This window comes from Bos indicus x Bos taurus, chromosome 3, assembly GCF_003369695.1.
Source record: "Bos indicus x Bos taurus breed Angus x Brahman F1 hybrid chromosome 3, Bos_hybrid_MaternalHap_v2.0, whole genome shotgun sequence".
NCBI classification, from domain to species: domain Eukaryota; kingdom Metazoa; phylum Chordata; class Mammalia; order Artiodactyla; family Bovidae; genus Bos; species Bos indicus x Bos taurus.
Window position 1 is genome coordinate 32,880,012 of NC_040078.1, and position 23,861 is coordinate 32,903,872.

General features: G+C 38.8%; 1 protein-coding gene across 1 annotated transcript; it reads left to right on the forward strand.

Moving 5' to 3' along the window:
* The first annotated feature begins 923 nt into the window (after positions 1–923).
* On the forward strand, positions 924–23,430 carry KCNA3 (potassium voltage-gated channel subfamily A member 3). The gene is made up of 2 exons (XM_027536223.1): positions 924–4,391; positions 17,808–23,430. The coding sequence occupies exon 1, from the start codon at positions 1,022–1,024 to the stop codon at positions 2,750–2,752; it is 1,731 nt and encodes a 576-aa protein (XP_027392024.1). The 5' UTR covers positions 924–1,021; the 3' UTR covers positions 2,753–4,391; positions 17,808–23,430.
* The last annotated feature ends 431 nt before the right edge of the window (positions 23,431–23,861 follow it).

Genomic DNA, 23,861 nt, shown 5'->3' on the forward strand with positions numbered 1-23,861 from the left:
AAGCAACAGAGATACACGTTGCGGAAAGGCTGCTGTCCTAGTTTAACAACTAGAGCGTGGCAAATTCCCCAGGCAGAGGGTCTGGCTCACGCCCCTCCCACTACAGACTTGAGATGTGAATTTCCTTTCTCTTTTTCCTCTCATATTCGCATGGATAGGAAATCTTACTGGATTGGAATGACCAGGCTGCCCTCACCAAACCTAATTTGGTCCTCGATTCTTCCTAATGGCTAAAATCTCAGCTACCAAAGGTAGTGTCAACTATTCACTGCAGAAGCAAAGTCTCCGAATGTCTTAATGACCATCTTCTTCTGACTCTGGGTGCGAAACTCCCATTACTCAGCTGCCCTTCTCAACCAAACAAAAGCTTAATTATCCCTCGCGGCCTGGAGCTCTTTCACCCTCAAGTGGGCACCTGGCTTACCTCTTGTCCTAGGCGCCCACCTGACCTACCACTCCATTCCTGGATAACGCGGCAGCCCCAGAGCAAGCCGCCGTCCTCCCCTCCCAACCTGCCTCCGCCTTTGACCACCTCGGCCCCGAGGAGCCTGCCTCCTCTCGCCCACCCAGGTGGCGCGTGCGGGGCGAAATGGGGAAGTCCCGAGATTGGGACACGGCCTCGGGGGAAAAGGGGTGCGGGAAAGGACTGCCTTGGCGGGGCGAGGGGCGTGCAAAATGTGAGCGCTCGTGTGACCCAGACCGGCGGGGAGGGGTTGGGCCGGGAGGCTCTCGGGGAGTGGGGCGCGCGCCCGCGCGGTGGGCCGGAATCCGGAGGGGACGCGGAGGGGCGGGAGCGCGCCCCGCGGGGGAGGGAGGAGGAGGGCTGAGGAGGCGTCTCCTCTGAGGAGCCGCGCGGACCGCGCCAGACCCAGACCGAGCCTCACGGCGGCGGCGGCGGCGGCTGCAGCTCAGCAACAGGCGGCGGGCTCGGCGGGAGGCGGAGGCGGTGAAGGGGCCGGGAGCGCGAGGAGAAGCGAGCCGGTCCCGCGCCGCCGCCGCCGCCGCCGCCTCTCCCCGCCGCATGGACGAGCACCTCAGCCTCCTGCGCTCGCCGCCGCAGCCCTCCGCCCGCCAGCGCGCCCACCCTCCGCAGCAGCCCGCGAGCGGCGGCGGCGCCCACACGCTGGTGAACCCCGGCTACACCGAGCCCGCCGCGGGCTCCGAGCTGCCGCCCGACATGACGGTGGTGCCCGGGGACCACCTGCTGGAGCCGGAGGCGGCCGACGGCGGCGGGGACCCGCCTCAGGGTGGCTGCGGTGGCGGCGGCGGCTGCGACCGCTACGAGCCGCTGCCTCCCGCGCTGCCGGCCGCCGGCGAGCAAGACTGCTGCGGGGAGCGAGTGGTCATCAACATCTCGGGGCTCCGCTTCGAGACGCAGCTCAAGACCCTCTGCCAGTTCCCGGAGACGCTGCTGGGCGACCCCAAGCGGCGCATGAGGTACTTCGACCCGCTCCGCAACGAGTACTTCTTCGACCGCAACCGGCCCAGCTTCGACGCCATCCTCTACTACTATCAGTCCGGGGGTCGAATCCGCCGGCCTGTCAATGTGCCCATCGACATCTTTTCCGAGGAGATCCGCTTCTACCAGCTGGGCGAGGAGGCCATGGAGAAGTTCCGCGAGGACGAGGGCTTCCTGCGGGAGGAAGAGCGGCCCCTGCCCCGCCGCGATTTCCAGCGCCAGGTGTGGCTGCTCTTCGAGTACCCGGAGAGCTCCGGGCCGGCCCGGGGCATCGCCATCGTGTCCGTGCTCGTCATCCTCATCTCCATCGTCATCTTCTGCCTGGAGACGCTGCCCGAGTTCCGCGACGAGAAGTACTACACCGCGTCGCCGTCGCAGGAGCAGTTCGAAGCGTCCAGTAACAGCACGTCGGGGGGCCCCACGGGAGCCTCCAGCTTCTCTGATCCCTTCTTCGTGGTGGAGACCTTGTGCATCATCTGGTTCTCCTTTGAGCTGCTGGTGCGGTTCTTCGCTTGCCCCAGCAAAGCTACCTTCTCGCGAAATATCATGAACCTGATAGACATCGTGGCCATCATCCCTTATTTCATCACTCTAGGCACCGAGCTAGCTGAGCGACAGGGCAATGGACAGCAAGCCATGTCCCTGGCCATCCTGAGAGTCATCCGCCTGGTGAGGGTCTTCCGCATCTTCAAGCTCTCCCGCCACTCAAAGGGGCTGCAGATCCTGGGGCAGACGCTAAAGGCTTCCATGCGGGAGCTGGGGCTGCTCATCTTCTTCCTCTTTATTGGTGTCATCCTCTTCTCCAGCGCTGTCTACTTTGCCGAGGCGGACGACCCCACTTCAGGTTTTAGCAGTATCCCGGATGCCTTCTGGTGGGCTGTGGTAACCATGACAACAGTAGGTTATGGTGACATGCACCCAGTGACCATAGGGGGCAAGATTGTGGGGTCCCTGTGTGCCATCGCAGGTGTCTTGACCATTGCTTTGCCAGTCCCTGTAATTGTTTCCAACTTCAATTACTTCTACCACCGGGAGACAGAAGGGGAAGAGCAAGCCCAGTGCTTGCACGTGGGAAGTTGCCAGCATCTCTCCCCTTCAGCTGAGGAGCTCCGGAAAGCAAGGAGTAACTCCACTCTGAGTAAGTCGGAGTATATGGTGATCGAAGAGGGGGGTATGAACCATAGCGCTTTCCCCCAGGCACCCTTCAAAACGGGCAATTCCACGGCCACCTGCACCACGAACAATAATCCCAACTCCTGTGTCAACATCAAAAAGATATTTACCGATGTTTAATATATGAAACAAGTGACATGCTGTGCTCAGTATTGTGTGGAACGTGCCCCCTTGGTCTGTGTAATGCCCTTGTTTTATACATTTTCAGACCATTCATCAAGGAAAGGACATGAAGAAGTGGAAAGCACACTTCATTCTCCCTCTCCCTACTGCTTCATACTGAAACAGGTGTCTGTTTTGCAAGTGGGCTGCATTCTCTCAGCTCTCCTTTCTTTAACCCCTCTCTCACTCTCTTAATATTTCAGCAACAAACTTACCTTAAACTTGATTTTTAGCACACGCTCTGTAAGAAAAAAGCAAAAACCAACCCCCCCCCCAAAAAAAAAAAAAAACTGTACATCCTGGGAGGAAATGAAACTGAAGAGCAGTTAGAATAACTGTTTAACCTCAGAATCAACAGGAGTTGTTTCTTTACTAAGTAAAGCGGGAATAGACTTAAAGGATGCTTCAGTTTGATGGACCCTTCAACATTGTTGAATATTTAGTTGAATTGCCAACACTGTGGATATTTGAATGAAAAGTCTATTTAGAACAATGACTTGTAAACCCACCATAAATTTAGTTGGTTTTCAACTGGAATTTCTATTTGGGCCCTCCCCCCTGGAATTTTAAGGATCTCTAGAACTTCGGACTAAGGGAAATGCCTAAAATGTCCTAATCTGACTAATTAGTTTAACTCTTTGGGGCTTGTTAAACCTTTTAAAAGTATTAAGAGTAACAGATTCCTGTGAAACTCTGTGCATTCCAGCTAGTATCTATCAAAGTCTAGAAACAGATGTTTTCAGCGCTGCTTAGAGAAACAAAAAATTTTTTCCTAATGTGTCTGAGAGATAAGCCTCTGCAGTATCACAAGAAGATTAAAGTGGCAGACACTCCTTCCAGCGGAAGTTACTAATTCGGACCCGGCTGATGCAGTTCCCATAGCAACCCTTGTTTCCCGGGAAACCCGAAAAAGGTCGTCATGGCATCTCTTGCTCTCTAGCCCCACCCCCTAGCCCCAGCCGTTTCCACAGTAACCTTTCCAGATGGTTCCTCCTTACATGATTTCACAAGGAAAACCACTGTTTGAATAAACCGCACAAATAAAGTTAAGTCTGAGGATTCGAGGCGGTGAAATGAATCACAAAATACTTTTTTATACAAAAATATTTTAAAAATCACTGACGTCATCCCATACTGACTGAATCGAAAAGGAAAATGTCGTCATTGGAATGTTACACATACACCACAATAGGCCGTGATTTGAATGAAATGCCAGTAATTGGGCAATCATTTTGAAAGATGCTTCTCTACTGTTTTCTTTCCCCAAGAAGTTTCAAGCCAACAAATGAAATTAAAAAGCAAATGTAAAAGCATTCTGCACATAAGCAAATGAAATGTTCAATCAGTATACCTGAAACTTTACTACAAGGAAACTTCAGACTTCCTCTTTTTAAAAAAAGTATCCAGATCCCACAACACTCACCATCACAGCCCTTGAAAAACTAAATATATTTGAAAAGTATAAAGGATGCATGCTTTTAACTGAGGGAATTGCAGATAATCAATGAAAAGGAGTCACAGGAAGTAACCAGACCTTGGGAAATACCTGCAAGTTTCAGCCATGTGCCAGGGGTGGCCAGAAGACAGACAGCATCAGGTGAGCACTGTGTGGGCTACTGGAGCACTCTCTTTTTCTACAGGGAACCAGGGGGATGCCATTCATATCTAGATTTGTGCTCACTTGCAAAATCAATAGGTTTATATTTATTACAGGCCAGGTGCCTTTTGAAGATCATTTATAATAGTTTTTCTGTTTGATGTCCAGATTGCCAACTATTGTTTGGTTTCTATTGTTTATTGCAAAAAAGTGGAGAAAAAAGTAATTTCTCTTCAGAATAACCTTCACCCAAACTGAGCTGAAAATGACTCTATTCCTTTTACTAACCTCCTTGGCTTCTGAACAAGCTGTTTCCCATGAAAAAAGGGTAAAAGGCAGACCTGCTGTTAGATTCTTGGTCTGATTTCATTTACATAATTATGTAGTAGTATGCAGTAGTACAGTTCTCAAAACAAAGATGGATAAAATTGCAACAAGGGTAACATTTTATTTTAACATGTTATTTTATATACATTATATAAATTATACATTATCCACAATTGCTTTTTGGATTGATAGGTTTAACTCTTTTATCCTAGGGTAAATGAGAGTAACCCTATTTTTAAAGCTCATAAAATATTTTCAGGTAGTCAGAAACCTACTTACTTTATTATTTTGCATTTGAGAGAGTGAAAAATAATGATTAAAACTATAAGAGGGAAAGAGAAGAGGAAAGACAAAAAAAAGAAAGAAAGCAGAAAATCTGTGTACCTGTCATAGAGTCATTGTTCTTGTCTATAAGCTTTGAAATAAGCTTTATCTAGTTCCCTTTGCTACTTATTTGAGCCTTTAACATTGATCCACCTTTTGACCAAACGTTTGGTATTTTTAATGACCAGAAATTCTTTTAAAGACCCATTTTGGTGGTGATATGTTAGACACACAACAGTCATTACATAAGAATAATTTTTGTGTCTGTTCTTAAAAGATGTAAGCATAAAGATAAATGAAGTGCAGTGACAATTTTATTCAGTTATTCAGAAGATATAGAAACCCTGATAGTTCTATAAGTAAATTATGGTTGTGCTATAATTTTGGAATTGTATGGTTTTTAAATAACAGTAATACAAAGAAGACTTTTTTTTAGCCAGAAAAATATTGCTTTTGAGTCATGACTTTAAGGTAGTATTATTGCTTCTGGTCGCCATATTGTAAACTCCTTGAAGGTTATAGGTTCCCTAGTCCTGACCAAGTTTTGGCCTCTAGTGCCCGCACCACATGTAGCATTGTGTTTGTATTCAGTACATATTTGACGAGTGAATGGCCATTATGTTACAATAATGTTGTTTTCAGGTTTTTAATGAAGTGATTTATAGCATAAGTTCTGCAGTCATATTGCCAGAGTTTGAATCCTGACTCTACTGTATGACCTTGATCAAATTATATAATCTCTCTGTGCCTCAGTTTCCTTATTTGTACAATAAATATAATAAATAATACCTCATAGGGTTGTTGTAAATATTAAATGTTAATACAGGTATATTGTGTCAGAGATTTTGCCAGAGATTATATTACATTATATTATTTTACATTATTACATTATTTGCTAAGAGATTACATTATTATTGGGATCATTACTCACAGGCCTTATACCTGTGAGCCTTGTGAATGGTGTAAAAAACATAATCAGAGTCTTACTATTTACTTTATATAATAACAATAATAATTACAATCTGTTAAGGGTCAATCACATCTAGAACACTTCTCAACTCTGCAAGGTAAGTGGTATTAACCCCATCTTAGGAGGGTAAAAAATAGATGGTTAAGGCTAAGTCATTTACCCAAGACTTTGCAGCTAGCAAGAGATCTAGCATGATTTAAAGCTAGTCACTGTGGCCCCAAAACCCATGTTCCTTTTACTGAATGACTTGAAAGAGACTGAGAAAATAAATAGCTTATACTTTCAGATTTGACTTCAGCCCATGTTACTAATTAATGAATTCATGGAAAGATCATAGCCCCAGAAACCTAATCATTCAGTGTACTGAAAATTAACCCTTTTTAAACCATCAGATATTTTTAACCATAGGAACCAAATATGGTATTTAAATCAGATGAAGAGATTGACTTTTCTAGTGATAAAAGATTATTTTCTTACCCGACTGATTTATCTAGATTTAATATTAATTTAATCAGTCTTGGTAGTGATACAATGGTTATTAGGACATTATCCAATGGATAATGGATATTTTTCAGGTTTAAGATTAATTTCCTATTTTTATGTGTTTTACTCTACAATAGATGATAGTATTATGCAGATTATTATTTTTCTATCTTCTCATTCTTTAATTGGACTACTGAAGAACCATGCCAGAAAGTAGTATAAACATTTTGACTCTCCCTTGTTAAGAAAGGGGAAATTACATAGAACAAATGCAGGGAAACCAGAAGGAGATTGCCATTTTAACTGAAATTTGACATTATTGCCTTACTTAACCACTCCATGACTCTTTAAGAACTTCTGTGCTGGGGGAAAAAAAAAAATCAGGATATAGCTGTGTCCTACATAATAATTGTAGCCCCTTCCTCAAGGTCCTAAGGCATTTAGAAAATGAAATTGGATAGTGAATTGGGCTTAGAGCAGGATACTAAGGAGCCTCAGTTTACACATGCTAGTTAACTTTGTTGAACCACAGACTTCACTGAGCTCAGTTGCATGTCCTGGATGTTGAAAGGTATACCTAGGTCTGTATGTACAAGAGATTCATGGGAGGAGATGTGACTTGGATCAGTGCATATCCATCAGCACCCTGGGAAAATATATATACCCTACAGCTGGAGAATCCAGAGATAAAAACAATAGCATTATTTTATTTTTTATATTGTGTTTTAAACAGATATTATAGCAAACTTAAATACCCACCAACTAAGGTGATATAATCACAAATGACTACACATAACAGGAGTGTTACATTAATTATTTCTCAACTTTGAAATAAAATTTTGGGATTGAAATTTTAAATGCACAGTATGAAGAAATTTAAAGTTATGGTTCATTTACATAAAACTTATTGTTTGCCTCTTTGGCATATAACATACTCAAGTAATTGCTTTGCTGATTGTACATAAATCCAATATATATACTATATACCAATAGTCTATTCTTTTGAGAACCATAACTATAATTTCCTGACTTCCTATACATTTAAAATTTCAACATTTTCTACAGCAGTTCCAAGATCTTCCCATCTCTCAGCTGTGAATAGAAGTGCTAATCCCTCACACTAAGAAATGCAAAGAAGCACATGTGTCCCCCAGTTTGAAGACTCATGCAAACACTGTGAGATAGAAGTGAGGAGCATAAGAATGGAGAAGAGGATATTTAGAGATTGCATTTTAGGGTGGGATTTTTTTTCTTCCTGTTTTGTATTTGGCCTTTTAAACTAAGGAAGATAAAACTACTGCTTTAAAACTAATTTCCTAATGCCATTTGCAGTGACATGGATAGTCCTAGAGAATGTCATGCTGAGTGAAGTCAGAGAGAGAAGAAGTATCATATGACATCCCTTATATGTGGAATCTGAAAAGAAATGATACAAATGAACTTATATACAAAATAGAAGCAGACTCACAGACTTAAAAACAAGATTTTGGTGGCCCAGGGGGAGGGACAGTTAGGGAGTTTGGGATGGGTAGGTACACACTGCCATATTTAACATGTGTAACCAACAAGGACCTGCTGTGTAGCAAATGGAACTGGGCTCGATATTATGGATGGGAATAGTCTGGATGGGAATGGGGTTTGGGGGAGAACGGATACATGTATATGTATGACTAAGTCCCTTCACTGTTCACCTGAAACTATCAGCTATACCCCAAAACAAAATTTAAAAAACTACTAATTTCCTACGTTTCATTTAGTAATTTTATATATAATAAATCACTTTTTTTAAAATAACCTGCTGTAAATGGTTGATAGTCTTTGAGAGAAAGCAAATCAGAGAAGACAGAAAGGAGAGAAAACCACGCAGAGCCCAAACCGTATGGTTGTGACTCAGCCCTAAGCCTCCTGCATGAAAATGGCAATTGCCATATACTAGATAATAGTATTCTTTAAATGATTTAGACAGGTTAGAGCATTTCAGATATTTGTCTTTGTTTTCAGTGATGCTATGAATGAATTTTGTCTTTGACATTGTAAAGAAAAAGCATTTTGCAAAAAAAAACTTTTCTGTGGTTTTTCTCTTCTCTTTTTTTTTGGTCGTGGATGTGTTTTTTCTTATATTTCAGATTTTGCACTATTAACCATCAAATGCTTTAAAGAAGTGATCTGAAAAAGAGGCTCCATCATTTTCTTGGGAGCCATTTTATTATTGCTGCAACCTAAACAGTGCAGAATAGGAACTCTTGTCCAAAAAATAAATCTTGGGATTTCTGATTGTTAGTCAGATAGCATTCAAGTGGACAAAAGATCACATTTCATCCTATCTAAAGAATGTTAGGAATAAATCTGTGTATGCAGGGCTCTGACTTTGCAGATTCAGGGATCATAGCCCCCATGGTGCTGGTAGGAAATGGAGAGATACTTTTTCCCTTCTGATGAGCCCCCAACCTCCCCTCACCTCTTCCTTGAGAGTATAAAGGCTCTGGGGAATCTCTATGGCGATTCCCCATTACCTCTTTAGAATGAAAGTCAGCATTGCGCCTGTGTGTTATAGGGCCATCAGCACAGCTCTTTCAGTTGTTTTCTGTTGTTTATTTTAAACTCCTTTCCTTTAAGAATCTTAAGGTTCTTATTTTTATACATTTAAACATTTCCTTAAATTAAAGCATTTAATTTGAAAGAGAAGCCCATGGGATTAATTTATTACATGCACACACTTCACCTTTTCATAAGTTATATCCTGTCCTATATGATTTTTATCTGTATATGCTTTTTATCTGTAGATCTAAAGTCTAATTCATTTTCTGACAATTAATGAATTTCCAAAATATTTGTTTTCATTCATATGTGCAGCATAAACATTTATAAATCATTTTAATTTTTTTAAAGCCTTTTAAAAGGAAGATTTATTGCCAAGTAGTCTCAGTGTATCAATATCTATTAATGTAGTAATTCAAAGAGAAGTGAATATATTCAGTCTATCACTGAGTTCTGTCATTTCACCTCCTAAATGTCTCTAAAAAAAACCCACTTTTCCATACTGCTGCCACCACCACTTTACTCCACATTCCTATCATCTCTATCCTGGATAAGTGTGAAGGTCTCTCATTTGGCCTTCCCACATTTCCTGGGGCCAATCTGACCCTTTCTCCACCTGGTAACCAAAATGATCTTTCTGAGACTCAAATCTAATTATATCACCTGCCTCTGCTTAAATTTTTTTCAAGATCTTTTTCTTGTTCTTAGGGTCTCATGTGTGTGCTCGGTCATGTCAGACCCTTTGTGACCCCATAGATTGTAGCCCATCAGGCTCCCAAAGGCTTAACATAGATATCAACGCCTCACATGATCTGGCTCAGCCCTCATATCTAGCCCTATCCTATACCTGTGTTCCTCCCCTCATTCTATTGTATTCCAACAACCCTGATCTTCCAGTTATAGAATAAGCTCTCGTTTTACCTTAAGCAGTAGGGATCTTTGCAAATGTTCCCACTGCTAGCCCCTTCCTTCCCTCCTCACCCCATTCACTTCTATCTTTACTTCAATACTTCCTCCAAGTTATCTCTCATGACTCTGGTCTTGTCTATTCGTCTGTTATGGTGTAGTTCATCAAATTTAAGCTGCTTTTTTTTACTAGAGCCAGCATTATTTTATATGCCACTAAAAAAAAAAAGAAGAAGAGAAAAACTGCCAGTTATAAGGGAAAGTACCAGAGATTTTGAGATACATCCCAATTTCATAGCTGCTCAAATCTGGAAAAGTGTGTCTTGGAATGAATTACTATAGTATATTATCTTGACATAGCTGTAGTTTTAAATTAATTTATGTTATATAATTAGTGTCTGTTTCCTGTATGAGTGGGGACTGTATCTCTCTTTGTTTACCATTGAATCCATTCCTGTTCTCTCCAGACAGGCTTTCACCCCTACCAGTTCACCAAAATCATACTATTTAGGGTCATGGTGACCTCCTGTAGCTGTATCCAGTGGCCGTTTCTCAGGACTCACTTCATTTGACCAATCAGAAGCATTTGGCCCTATAGAATACATCCCCACTCCTAGGAAGAAATGTTTCATCTAACTTTCAGGATACCACACTGAATTTTCTTCCTACCTCTCTGACCTCTCCTGTTCAGTCCCTTTTATTGGTTCTTCTTCATCCCTCCTGGGTCTTAATGTTGAAGAACCCCATGGGCCATGACTTAGTCCTTAGACCTCTTTTTCTTCTCCATTCAGTCTTATTCTCATAGCTTTAAATGACCTATACATAAATTTGTATCTCCCACTTGGCCTTCTCTCCTAAACTCCAGATTGAATTTCTGACTGTCCACTTGACATCTCCATTTGCATAACTAATAGATATCTCAAACTTAATATGTCCAAAACTGAGCTTCCTTCTCCTCCCCGACCCCTCCCACCGCCCCCTTCAAGCCCATGCCTCCTGCCTTCTTCCATACAGGACAAAACAAAATGCCTGGTGTATTTGAGGAAGAGCAATATGTATTTGAGGAAGTCACTAATCTACCTTTATAAAAAATTGTAATTAAAATCAGTCAAGAGTGACTATATGTCAGATTTCAAAATGTAGTAAGCAACTAAAAACCATAGACAGAAACAATTTCTCCAAGTAAAAACTGTGTTTGAATTGCTTTATTCCTAGATTCTATAAACCTTATACCTGCAAACATTTTAACTCATTATGAAAGGTCAATTTGTATTACTATGTAGCTATGTGCTTTGAGGAGATTTATTTTTAGTAGGCCTAAATACTCCTCTAAGTAGTATTGCTTACACCTCATGGCTCATTTTCTCATGACTTTCAGATTTTTGACAAAGTTCTACATCTTGGCACATTACCAGTTTTAATTACTGAGTTAAAACGTTTTTTGCTTGCCAAGACTATAATTTCCAAGAGGCCAATCAGAGAACTATACATAATTCAGCAAGAACTCTTTCTAGACTTTGGGGCTAATTCATGACCACTTAGTTGGTAGAATTTGTAGAGGTCGTTGATGTGCAGCCAACACCAAGTTATTTAGTGGATGTCAAAGTATAAACTCATGAAAACCAAGTTCCCATAAAACCATGTTACAGAAAGATTTCAAATTTTTCCTCATCAAACACAAATTGTTGTTGGTAAGTCACTTGTCGACCTGTGGACTGCAGCATTCCATCCTTCCCTGTCCTTCACTATCTCCTTGAGTTTGCTTAAACTCGTGTCCATTGAGTTGGTGATGCCATCCAACCATTTCATCCTCTGTCACCCCCTTCTCCTCCTGCCCTCAGTCTTTCCTAGCATCAGAGTCTTTTCCAGTGAGTCAGCTCTTTGCATCAGGTAGCCAAAGTATTAGAGCTTCAACTTCAGCATCAGTCCTTCCAATGAATATTTAGGATTGATTCCTTTAGGATTAACTGGTTTGATCTCCTTGTTGTCCAAGGGACTCGTAAGGGTCTTCTCCAGCACCACAGTTCAAAAACATCAATTCTTCAGTGCTCAGCCTTCTTTATGGTTCAACTCTCACATCCGTACATGACCACTGGAAAAACTATAGCTTTGACCATATGGACCTTTGTCAGCAAAGTGATGTCTCTGCTTTTTAATACACTGTCTAGATTTGCCATAACTTTTCTTCCAATGAAGAATTTGATTTCATGGCTTCAGTCACCATCCACAGCGATTTTGGAGCCCAAGAAAATAAAATCTGCCATTATTTCTATTTTTTCCCCTTCTATTTGACATGAAGTGATGGAACCAGATGCCATGCTCTTAGTTTTTTGAATGTTGAGTTTTAAGCCAGCTTTGTCACTCTCCTCTTTCACCCTCATTAAGAAGCTCTTTAGCTCCTCTTTGCTGCTTTCTCCCATTGGAGTGGTATTATGTTTATATCTGAGGTTGTTGGTATTTCTCCCAGAAATCTTGATTCCAGCTTGTGATTCATCTAGCCCAACATTTCGCATGATGTACTCTGTATATACATTAAATAAGCAGGATAACAAATACAGCCTTGACATATTCCTTTCCCAATTTTGAACCAGTCTGTTGTTCCATGTCAGGTTTTTACTGTTGCTTCTTGACCCACATACAGGTTTCTCAGGAGACAGGTAAGGTGGTCTGGAATTCCCATCTCTTTAAAACTTTTCCAGTTTGTTGTGATCCACACAGTCAGAAGCTTTAGCATAGTGAATGAAACAGAAGTAGATGGTTTTTTGGAATTCATTTTCTTTTTCTGTGATTTGACAGATGTTGAAAATTTGATCTCTGGTTCCTCTGCCTTTTCTGAATCCAGCTTGAACATCTGAAAGTTCTTGGTTCACATACTGTTGGAACTTACCTTGAAGGATTTTGAGTGTTGTTACCTTGCTAACATGTGAAATGAGCACAATTGTATAGTAGTTTGAGCATTCTTTGGCATTGCCTTTCTTCGGGATTGGAATGAAAACTGACCTTTTCCAGTCTTGTGGCACTGCTCAGTTTTCCAAATTTGCTGACATATTGAGTACAGCATTTTAACAGCATCATCTTTTAGTATATGAAATAGCTAAGCTGAAATTCCATCACCTCCACTAGCTTTATTCATAGTAATGCTTCCTAAAGGCCCACTTGACTTAACACTCCAGGATGTCTGGCTCTAGGTAAGTGACCACACCATCGTGGTTATCCGGGTCATTAAGACCTTTTTTGTATAGTTCTTCTGTGTAATCTTTCCACCTCTTCTTAATCTCTTCTGCTTCTGTTAGGTCCTTGCTGTTTCTCTTCTTCATTGTACCCATCTTTGTGTGAAATGTTCCCTTAGTATCTCCAGTTTTCTTGAAGAGATCTCTAGTCTTTCCCATTCTTTCCCATTGTTTTCCTCTGTTTCTTTGCATTGTTCATTTAAGAAGGTTTGATTATCTCTCCTTGCTATTCTCTGGAATTCTGCATTCAGTTGGGTATATCTTTCCCTTTCTCCTTTGCCTTTCACTTCTCTTCTTTTCTCAGCTATTTGTAAGGCTTCCTTAGACAACCACTTTCCTTCTTGCATTTCTTTTTCTTTGAAATAGTTTTGGTCACTACCTCCTATACAGTGTTATGAACCTGCATCCATAGTTCTTCAGGCACTCTGTCTGCCAGATCCAATCCCTTTAATCTATTCATCACCTCCACTGTATAATCATAAAGCATTTGATTTAGGTCATACATGAGTGGCCTAGTGGTTTTCCCTACTTTCTTCCATTTAAGCCTGAAGTTTACAATAAGGAGCTCATGATCTGAGCCAGTTAGCTCCAGATCTTGTTTCTGTTGACTGTGTAGAGCTTCTCCATCTTTGGCTGCAAAGAATATCATCAGTCTGATTTTTATATTGACCATCTGGTGATGTCCATGTGTAGGATCATCTCTTGTGTTGTTGGTAGAGTATGTTTGCTATGACCAGTGTGTTCTCTTGAACAAACTCTGTTAGCTTTGCCCTGCTTCATTTGGTAATGCAGGGCCAAACTTGCTGTTACTTCAGGAATCTCTTGACCTCCTACTTTTGCATTCGCATCACCTGTGATAAAAAGGACATCTTTTGGGGTGGGGGTGGGGGGTTATTTATAGAAGGTCTTGTCAGTCTTCATAGAACTGTTCAACTTAAGCTTCTTTGGCATTAGTGATTGGCCTTAGACTTGGATTACTGTGATGTTGAATGGTTTGCCTTGGAAATGAACTGAGATCATTCTGCTGTTTTTGAGATTGTCCCCAAGTACTGCCTTTCAGATTCTTTTCATGACTATGACGGCTACTCCATTTCTTCTAGGGGATTCTTGCCCACAGTAGTAGATATAATAGTCATCTGAATTAAATTCACCCATTCCTGTCCATTTTAGTTCACTAATTCCTACGATATTGACGTTCACTCTTGCCATCTGCTTAACCACATCCAATTTACCTTGATTCATGGACCTAACATTCCAGGTTCCTATGCAGTATTTTTCTTTATATTCCTATGCAGTATTTTTCTTTATATCATCAGACTTTATTTTTACCACCATACGCATCCACAACTGAGCATTGTTTGTCCTTTGGCCCTGCCACTTCATTCTTTCTGGAGCTATTTCTCTGCTCTTCCCCAGTAGCATATTGAACACCTACCGACCTGGGGGATTCATCTTCCAGTGTCATATCTTTTTGCCTTTTCATACTGTTCATGGGGTTCTTGAGGCAAGAATACTAAGTTTTCATTCAAGAATTCATTTAGGCCTGGGCAGAAGTCTTAATTACTTTGCACAGGCTTGATAGTGTTGCCAAAATTTGGCCTCTGTTCACGGTGCTGAATAGAAACTCAGAGATAGAGTTTTGGGTGAAGTGGAAGAGTAGATCTTATTGCTTTTCCATGTAAATGAGGACACAGCAGGCTAGTGCCCTCAAGTCTGTGTGACCCACCCCCGGGGGGTAGTAAGAAGTTTTATAGTGTTCAAGGAGCAGAGCATGATCAGCTCATGCACAGTTCTCGGATTGGTTGGCATCAGGTGAAGTTTCAAGCATCATCAGCTTTCTGGTTTCAACCAGTCTAGGGTCTGTGTTCTTGTGGTCAATGCTTTCATCTGGAGGGGGTCTGTGTCCTGTAAAAGCAACTTAGGAATGTGTATCAGGCTTCTATCTATATCTTTCAGGGAAATGAGTGTTCAAAGATTCTGCTATGTGGCAGAATTATAGTCTAAATTGTTACCAGTTTCCTGGCCCAAGGGCTGTTCTTCATTTCTACATCTTCACATTTCCCAATCATTAACTCTTTATTGAAATTTTCATTTATTTATTTAGGCTGTGCTGGGTCTTTGTTGCTGCACAGGATTTTCCCTAGCTGTGGTGAGCGGGGGCTGCTCTCTAGTTATTGTGCATGGGCTTCTTGTGGTAGCTTCTTTTGTTGTGGAGCACAGGCTGTAGGGCATGGGGGCTCCAGTAGTTGAAGCTCCTGGGCTCTAGAGCACAGGCTCAGTAGTTGTGGCACATTCTCTTAGTTGCTCCACAGCATGTCGGATCTTCCCAGATAAGGGATCGAACCTGTGTCTCCACATTGGCAGGTGGATTGTTTACCACTGAGCCACCAGTGAAACCCCCAATCATTAACTCTTGAGTCAGCATTTTACTTTAAAAGACAAGGACACAGGAGCTTGTACACCGTTTCAGTCGCTATTGAAATTTGACTGTTCTTATCCTGTTTTCTTGCTTTGTTTGTTAGAACATTTATTTGGTGAAATAGCTTCAATTATAAGTCACCATTTTTTATTATACTTCCTTTCTTTCTTTTGTAATTTTGATACGTAAGCCAAAGTCCATTTTTCTAAGTCCTTCAACCCATTTCTTAGCTCCTAATATAAACAATATAAGTGAAGTCACTCAGTCGTGTCCGACTCTTTGCGACCCCATGGACTGTAGCCCACTAGGCTCCTCCATCCATGGAATTTTCTAGGCAAGAGTACTGGAGTGGGTGGCTATTTCCTTCTCCAGGGGATCTTCCTGACCCAGGGATCGAACCCAGGTCTCCCACATTGTAGGCAGACACTTTACCATCTGAGCCACCAGGGAAGCCCTAAACAATATAATTACCATCTAAATATCACTTTTGCTTTTTATTGTTTTGTTTCTGTTGAATTACTACTCCTTCTACACCTGCAGATTTATTAATCCTAAGAGCCTTGAGGCAGGTATTAACTCATGAGCTTAAAGAAAGCCCCAGCCCCTTATATAAAAAGAGTGTGTCAAGAAAAGAATAGCTTAATCTCAAGATAGCCAAAGCTGCACTGGCATTGAGCAGAAGTTAGGCACTGAGGATATGAAAAGGTTATTATATCATCATGTTACTTTTCTTGTCATTAGTAGTCATCAGTAACTAGTAGACCATTGTAATTTCAAACTTTTATAATGAACATTAAGTGTACTGTGATGCAAGAATGTAGTCTTACTCTTTAACTAAAGACTAGTGTTAAAAAGAAGTTACTTGTTTAATGAAGGATGAGCACATATAATCCAGGCCAAAAAGAGAAGACTTTTCACTAGATAATTTCCCAGCATGGTAGGCATACAACATGTAGTTCAGTGAGTGAATGATTCTTCCATGAAAAGCATACTCAGATTCCAAATTGCCATCATTAAGCATTTATCACTGATTTTGAGATACTTGCTAAAACCAAGAGTACATATGGGAAACAGTCTTCTCTATGTATTATGATGGATAATATTCACATATTGAAACCTGAAGCTGAGTGTAGGATTTTCTGTTTTTGTCTTTCTAAGTTTCACAATAAATTATATATCGAATTTATACTGTACAAAGTAGTAGGGATTTATTCATTCACTCAGCATATAAAGTGTCTGTGTGCCAGACACTATTCTAGATTCTGAATGTAGCAGTGAATAAGACAGTTGTGCTGTTTTATGCTATTTTTAAGGAACACTTTACTGTCTGCATTTCCAAATAATTTTTTTGTAGTTGGTGAGAAGAAAACAATAAACTTGAACTTTTATTTCTTGGTTCTCCAGAAACCCTGGTTAAGTGGTTATTGTTGTCTTAATTTTTTATTTCTTAAAATATTATACAACTATGCAGAGTTCCCCCTGGAGAAGGAAAAGACAACCCACTCCAGTATTCTGGGGCAGAGTTCATATTTTAAAAGATCAGTAGATTTGAAAGCTATTTTTTAGTATTCTGGGGCAGAGTTCATATTTTAAAGGATCAGTAGATTTGAAAGCTATTTTTAATATTTGAAAGCTATTTGTAATAATTGGTCATACAGAGTATCTGTAGTTCTAGGTACTATGTCTCTAGTACCTAGAACATGGTTATCAAAACACTAATTTTGAAACTGTTTTGCTCTCTCCTTTTTTCCCTCTTCACAACATTTATCTGAGCATGACTTCAATTCACTTCAAAAGAGTTCTCAGATTACTACAGTGGAATGTACAGAAAAGAAGCAAGCCCTTGAAAATACATTGAGAAAATTGATACGTGTCTTTTTCTAAAAAGCAGTTGGCACTCGGTACATTTCAGATGGTTCTTAAGATGAATATAAATTTTCCTATTCAAAGAACAATCACATTGGTTTAGACTACATTTGGAGGTCAATATTAATAAGGGGGGGCGGGAGTCATAATTCTAGAATACTCTGAAACTTTTTCTGACATAAAAGCACTCAATATGTGGTTAATACATTTCGTAAATTAAATTGCTCAAACTTCTCAAGATAACATTAAATAGTTTTTAAGTGTAATGAATAGAATATTTTATATTGACCTAGTCTATATAATTTTTTAAAAAGTAAATTACAGTAAATTATTGTGTTTACTCTGTCCAACAGATACCAGAAGAGCCCCACATAAAGAACTGTAGAGCTGCACTGACCAGTAGAATGCTCTTTTTAAACTGCCTAGAACAATGAATACAGTGTTGATTATATTGCTGATGAGCAGTGATATGTCTGCCAACACATAGTTTCAGTTGACATTAAATAACATGTCTCTAAGAAATGCTTCATATAAAAGAAACAGCTCTGAAGCTGAAGGATTCTCTTCAAATTGTGTGCAGTTGAAAAGGTATTGACCAAGAGATAAAGAAGAACATTAAAAATATTAAAGTATCATTTGACATTTTGATGATATTTAATCATCCAAAAACTAATCAGTACCGCTGATAAAGAAAGCCTAAATGCTTGTTTCCAATAAGCCAACTTATTATACTGTTCTCTTCTTTCAGTTAATTACTGGACTGTGTTTAATCATGATATGTATTAATGTTATCTTCTATGTACAACTTTATTTGTGAAAGTATGTTTTGTACCAAAGGCTTTCATAGAAATTAGTCCATTATGTGTAAATAAGTGAAGTCTACACTGTGCCCAGATGAATGGTATTAAAGACAGACTTGCCTAAAAGAAATGTGCCTTGCTTGATTAAACATTCTTTTATTTTTTGATTCAAAATGATAGATTTGCAAATTAGTCTTGTAGGTAGGTTCTAGCTGAGCTTAACTTTAAAAAATATATTAGTACTTATTACATGTTTAAGTTATCTATCTTAATACTTTTCAACAGATCATATATAATATACTCATTTAATTTAGTTTTTATGCTGTGTTTGATGTAGCGAGACAAAGCACATTCTTAAAGATATATTCGATCTACTGTTTTTAGAATTTCCTTAAAAATCATAGCTGTAAAATGCTTCTTGACTCATTTTCTATTTTTATATTCTTTTAGAAATGGAACTTTTTCAGTTAAAAAAGAAAAGCAAAGTTTTATTTGGAAAAGTAACTTAGGATGTCATGAAAATGATTTCCCATTTGGGGACATTTCACTTTTGTGCCATTATTAATGTATTTACTGTGACATTTCAGCAGAATGGTAGCTATTTGTATATTATTTAATAAGCCTTATAGAAAGTCAAACTGTGAACATTTAATATAAAGAAGACTCTTTTCATTTCTAAAATATGGTGACCAAATACATAAAACTCCCATCTCCTGTTATTTAAATGCATAAGAATGCTAAGTTAAGAGCACTCGTAGAATTTCAATTACTATCAAAATATTGTGGTAGGGAAGGCAAAATTATAATACTTTATGATGTCCCATAGAAGGAAATATGGGTCAAGGATTTCATTGTTAACATATAAGAATCAGTAACTGAAACAATCTTATACCTACTAGCTGCAAAACAAACAGATAGGAGATACAATCCAGGTAACTTTCTTCTGAGGCAATGTCTACAATGATTTTGCACAATCTGCTGGTAATTTCTCTGGTCAAAACTTTAAGACCAGATCACTCTGGGAAAAACTGAAGTAAAAAATGACAACTATCTCAGATTTGAGCTATGTGCACCTCCAATCTGGATAATTTGTTATTAAGATGAAAATACAGCCACCAAGGTGTTTTTGTTCTGTGTTCGCTCATGTAGTAGAGACACTGGCACAGAGAACAGTCCATTTCCAACCGCCTTAGTAACTCATAACCAGTGATCACAGCCTGGTCACGTCAGCTATTGGGATGATTGAAACAAACCAATCAACCGTCCTAATAGGAGGTCTAAGACATGCAGATGTTTTAGTAAAGATCAATAGGTATTACCAAAATAAGACACAGGAGCTACCTTTATAAAATACCAACAACACAACCTTAAGCATTATAGTAGGTTTAATATCATATCCACATTATTATAGGCTACAGTTTCAAATAAAGATAAAATCTGGACTTTTAAGATCAAAGCACAGAATGGTACCAGATGAAGAAACTGTCCTAGCAAATACGTCTCACCAAATGGGTAGTAAAAATAGTATTACTCTAGAGACCAGAATTCTTACCACTTTCTGCCTGTGGGACCCTAGATGCATCACTTACCATTGCCAGGCTTCAGTTTCCTAATTGCAAATGGATGTTCTGGGTTAATCTCTAAGGCCTTTCCAGTCCCCAAACTCTCATTATATGCATTTGAAAAGTCTTGGAAGCAGACTTAAGTACTCAGATTTTCTTAGGTATTTTTGAAAGAATGAATAAATTGAAATGAGATTTAAGTCTTGAAAGTGTCATAAATATATCATTCTTCAAGTTGCTTGTGAGAAAGGATATGGGATTTTTTTTCTCCTCTAAGAATTGTCACTGGTCTCTAAATGGGATCATGAACAAATTAAAAACTCACTCTGCAGAATGGAAACAGATTAATGAAGTACCTGGAAAGGAGGGGAGGTTATTTTTTAAATTTAATTTGACATTTAAGGTGATTTGAAATCATACATGGAATGCTAAAACTGCAACAGACCTTTATCATACTCAACATTATAACCCTGGGAGTAGGAGAAGGTGGGAAAAGGTTGAAGGGATAGGAGTGTTTGCCTTACAATCTCTTGAGCATTTCCACATAAGCCGCAGTTTGGTAAAGCAGGTATCTCTGTGCTTTCATTTTGGCTCTACCAATAACTCTCATGTACCCTAGGAAAGTTCCTTTAACCTCTCTGAGCCCCAATTTCTTTTAGTAATCTGTATGTTTCTTTACATTTTTGAGAATTGTATATTGTTTTAGGATTGCTGTAATATACATGTCCATGTCGCTCCCTCCAGTCACTTAGATGCCACATCTCTACTCATGGACTGAACAGACTGCAAATCCAAATGTTAATATTTCCAATATTGCTAATAGACCTCAGCAAGACATAAGGCATGTAAATATTTTTTATTTTGACCATGGTTTAATTATTATGATTTATCATTTCATCCTTTAATGTTGCTAATTATCTAAATGAAATGTCTGTTCAAATGAACCTTATGAAAAAATTTTGTAGTTGAGTAAACACTTAGCAAGTCAGAATTGAATATGCTTCCCAGTGAACTGTAGCTGATTGTAAGGTGTGGTTTTGTCACATTTAAAAGTTGATTTCCTTTTGGCCCCAGAAACAATGGCTGTAATTTAAAATAATAGTCACAAAATTTTATAAATTTTTGTGAATACAAAGAGGCTTGATAGAGCCATATTGTAATTAATTTTGCTCAGGAGTGCGAAACAAAATTCAGGGATGAACCAATGCTTCTGTTTGGCTTTAGTGCATGATTGGGAAAATGAAAGGCTTATAGGTTTTGCACAACATAGCTAAGAAATAAGTATACCCACTGTAAAAGAAGACTATTCTGGTTGCTGGTTTATGGTAGAAAGAGATTAGGATAGAAAGACTAAAATATGGACACTAGGGAAATTGTTTAAATGATAGTCTATTTGAATAATACAGAAATATTTTGTCATACTGAGATTATCTGTCCAAAAATATAGTCTTATATCCTTCCATTCAGAAAAAGGGGCAGTTTTTAAAGGCCTCTATCATAATAGGAAATGTATGTTTTGATTAGTGGAACAATTCATTAAAACATTTAATCTGATCATTTTGGTTACATGAATCTGAATTTTCACTTTAGCTGAAACTGAGTCTTATATGTATGTGTTAGTAATCTTCGTAAGAAGTAATTTAACCATTTTTTTAAAGTTGATAAAATTTGCTAAGTGGTGATTCCAGCATATTGTGTTAATAGTGTATCTTACAATTTGTGAACTGACCATATGAAAACAAACCATAGTAGTATCTCTTCTGGTAAAATGTTTCCATGGTGTGATCTCTTATACTGGGTTTGGGGTGGGGAGGTTACGTATTTAGTTTATGTAAAACTAACTGTTGAACTGTTTTTCCTAAATGCCATAAAATTATATGATTATAAACCAAATAGGAATAGCCTATTAAAGGCACTGTATAGACTATTTTTGAAGTTATCCCATAAAATGACATCGTTTCTGTTAAAAAGTTTCTACACATACAAGGGAAAGCAAACAGTGTATGTATTATTTCTGTGTAATATGCTAAATGTTTTAGAATCCATTTTTCAATCTTATGCAGATAGAAAGTGATTTTGCAGATAACAGAGTAACAAATACAACTACAGCACTTCAGTTTTTTCACAGAGATGTCTCATACATGTTTATTATCTCATAGTTTGCAAAGATCATTCACATATCTTATTTAACCTTTAAAATATCCTTATACAGTAATAATACTATCTGAAGTTTAGAGATTAAACAACCAAGGCTTAGAAAGATCCTGACTTGTCCAAGATCATAAGGGCAGCAAATGATTTTACATTTCATGTTCTTTACACTTTTCAATCTCTGCCAAGTTTTTTCTTTCCTACCACTGCCATGATCTTTAAGACTTTAACTAAAATTTAATTCCAAATGATACACTGGGAAATTTCACAAGGCACTGTTGCTGTTATTGTCAGACCTTTCTAAATGCTTCTAAAATAGAGTCCTCCTACAGGGTGATAGCCAAACATTTTCCATCTAAAACATATTTAAGTCCTCACACTCTGACTACAGACATTAAATCCAGATGATATCAAAATGCTGGACTGAAAAATTATCTTCTCCACTGGTCTCCTTTCTAATTTCCTTTTTAAAAAGTCCATCATAATGACTAACTTATGAATAGTTCAAAGAAACAATAATCAACCCAAGAAACTGCAGACATTCTGATTCAGAGAAAGCATACTCTAAGACCCACCATACTGTCCATTTTTAAGCTTAATGTTTTTCATCAAATGTGTTCTGTGATTAGGGGAGGACAGGGAATGGGGACTGAGTAGAAAAACTGCCTTTCTTTTAAGAAAACCTCATTATTTCCTGTAACTATTCAAAAAGACTTGATATCAAGTATTAGACAACAGGACTATTAACATTTAGCCATAGTTCAAATATATGGTAAAGTTGATACACATATTTTAAAATTTGCTGAAGTAATTTCCTGGATAAAATTAAAATCTGATGACTTCTCAGTTTAAATATGGAGAACATTCATGTGTTAACCAATGGCATAATGCTACATTTTAATTCTTTTTTCAAATAACAGAGAGACACTGGAATTGCTTTCCCTTGTAAATCAACAGTCTGTGATACATTCTGTACTTTTACTGACTAGCAATGAAGTGTTACTGTGAATAATTAAATGAAATATAAACTATAGCATATCAGAATTTAACATTTTGTAACCTTAAGTTTAGTTCTCCTCCTCAAACAGATAAGTCAAACAAGTATTATTTTGTATGGAATGAAATAATAGTCATTCTTAAACAATGACATAATAAATAATGGAGTTCTGATAAAATATAAGATCAAAACACTTTATATTTTTCTACATTTGTCTTCCTTTGACATTGAGTTATGTTAATTTACCACATATTATTGTAAAGTTAAAATAAACTGTTATGTCATGTTCTGTAATGTTCCTGACATAGTAATTTTGGGCCTTCTGTTAACTAAATAACAGTAAATACCTGTGAGTTAATTGTGTGATATTTTCATATGATTTCTTTTATAAATCTGTCATTGGATTTAAAGTGTTTTCATTGGAAATGTTATGTGCAGAATTCAATAAAATACCAAAAAATCCTAATACTCATATTAATAATTAGCTCCAGATCCTTCTTCCTCCGTCTCTCCCTCCTTCCTTCCTTTTCTTTCTTTCTCTTTGTTTCATTTCTCTTTTTCTTTTTTTTTCAAAATAGGAAACACCAAAGCTGAGCTATTGCCAGCAGTTCAAGTGCCAGCTACCTTTGGACAGCTCTGCACACTGTCTTCTCACGTGGCTGTAGTGACACTCCTGTGCATCACACTCAGCCAGTCTTTTGAATGCCAACATTGTTTAGGTCTCCTTTATTGCTGCCAAGTGTACACTGTTGGGGGGCCCAGAAACATCTTAAGGGAGAAAAAAAATGTCATGTCTGTGCCTTGGCACATTCTGTCAGTTATATGAGAACAAGGTGAGAAAGCAAATGTACACCATTTCATCCAAAATATATATTAAGCATCAGTTATGTGCACCCC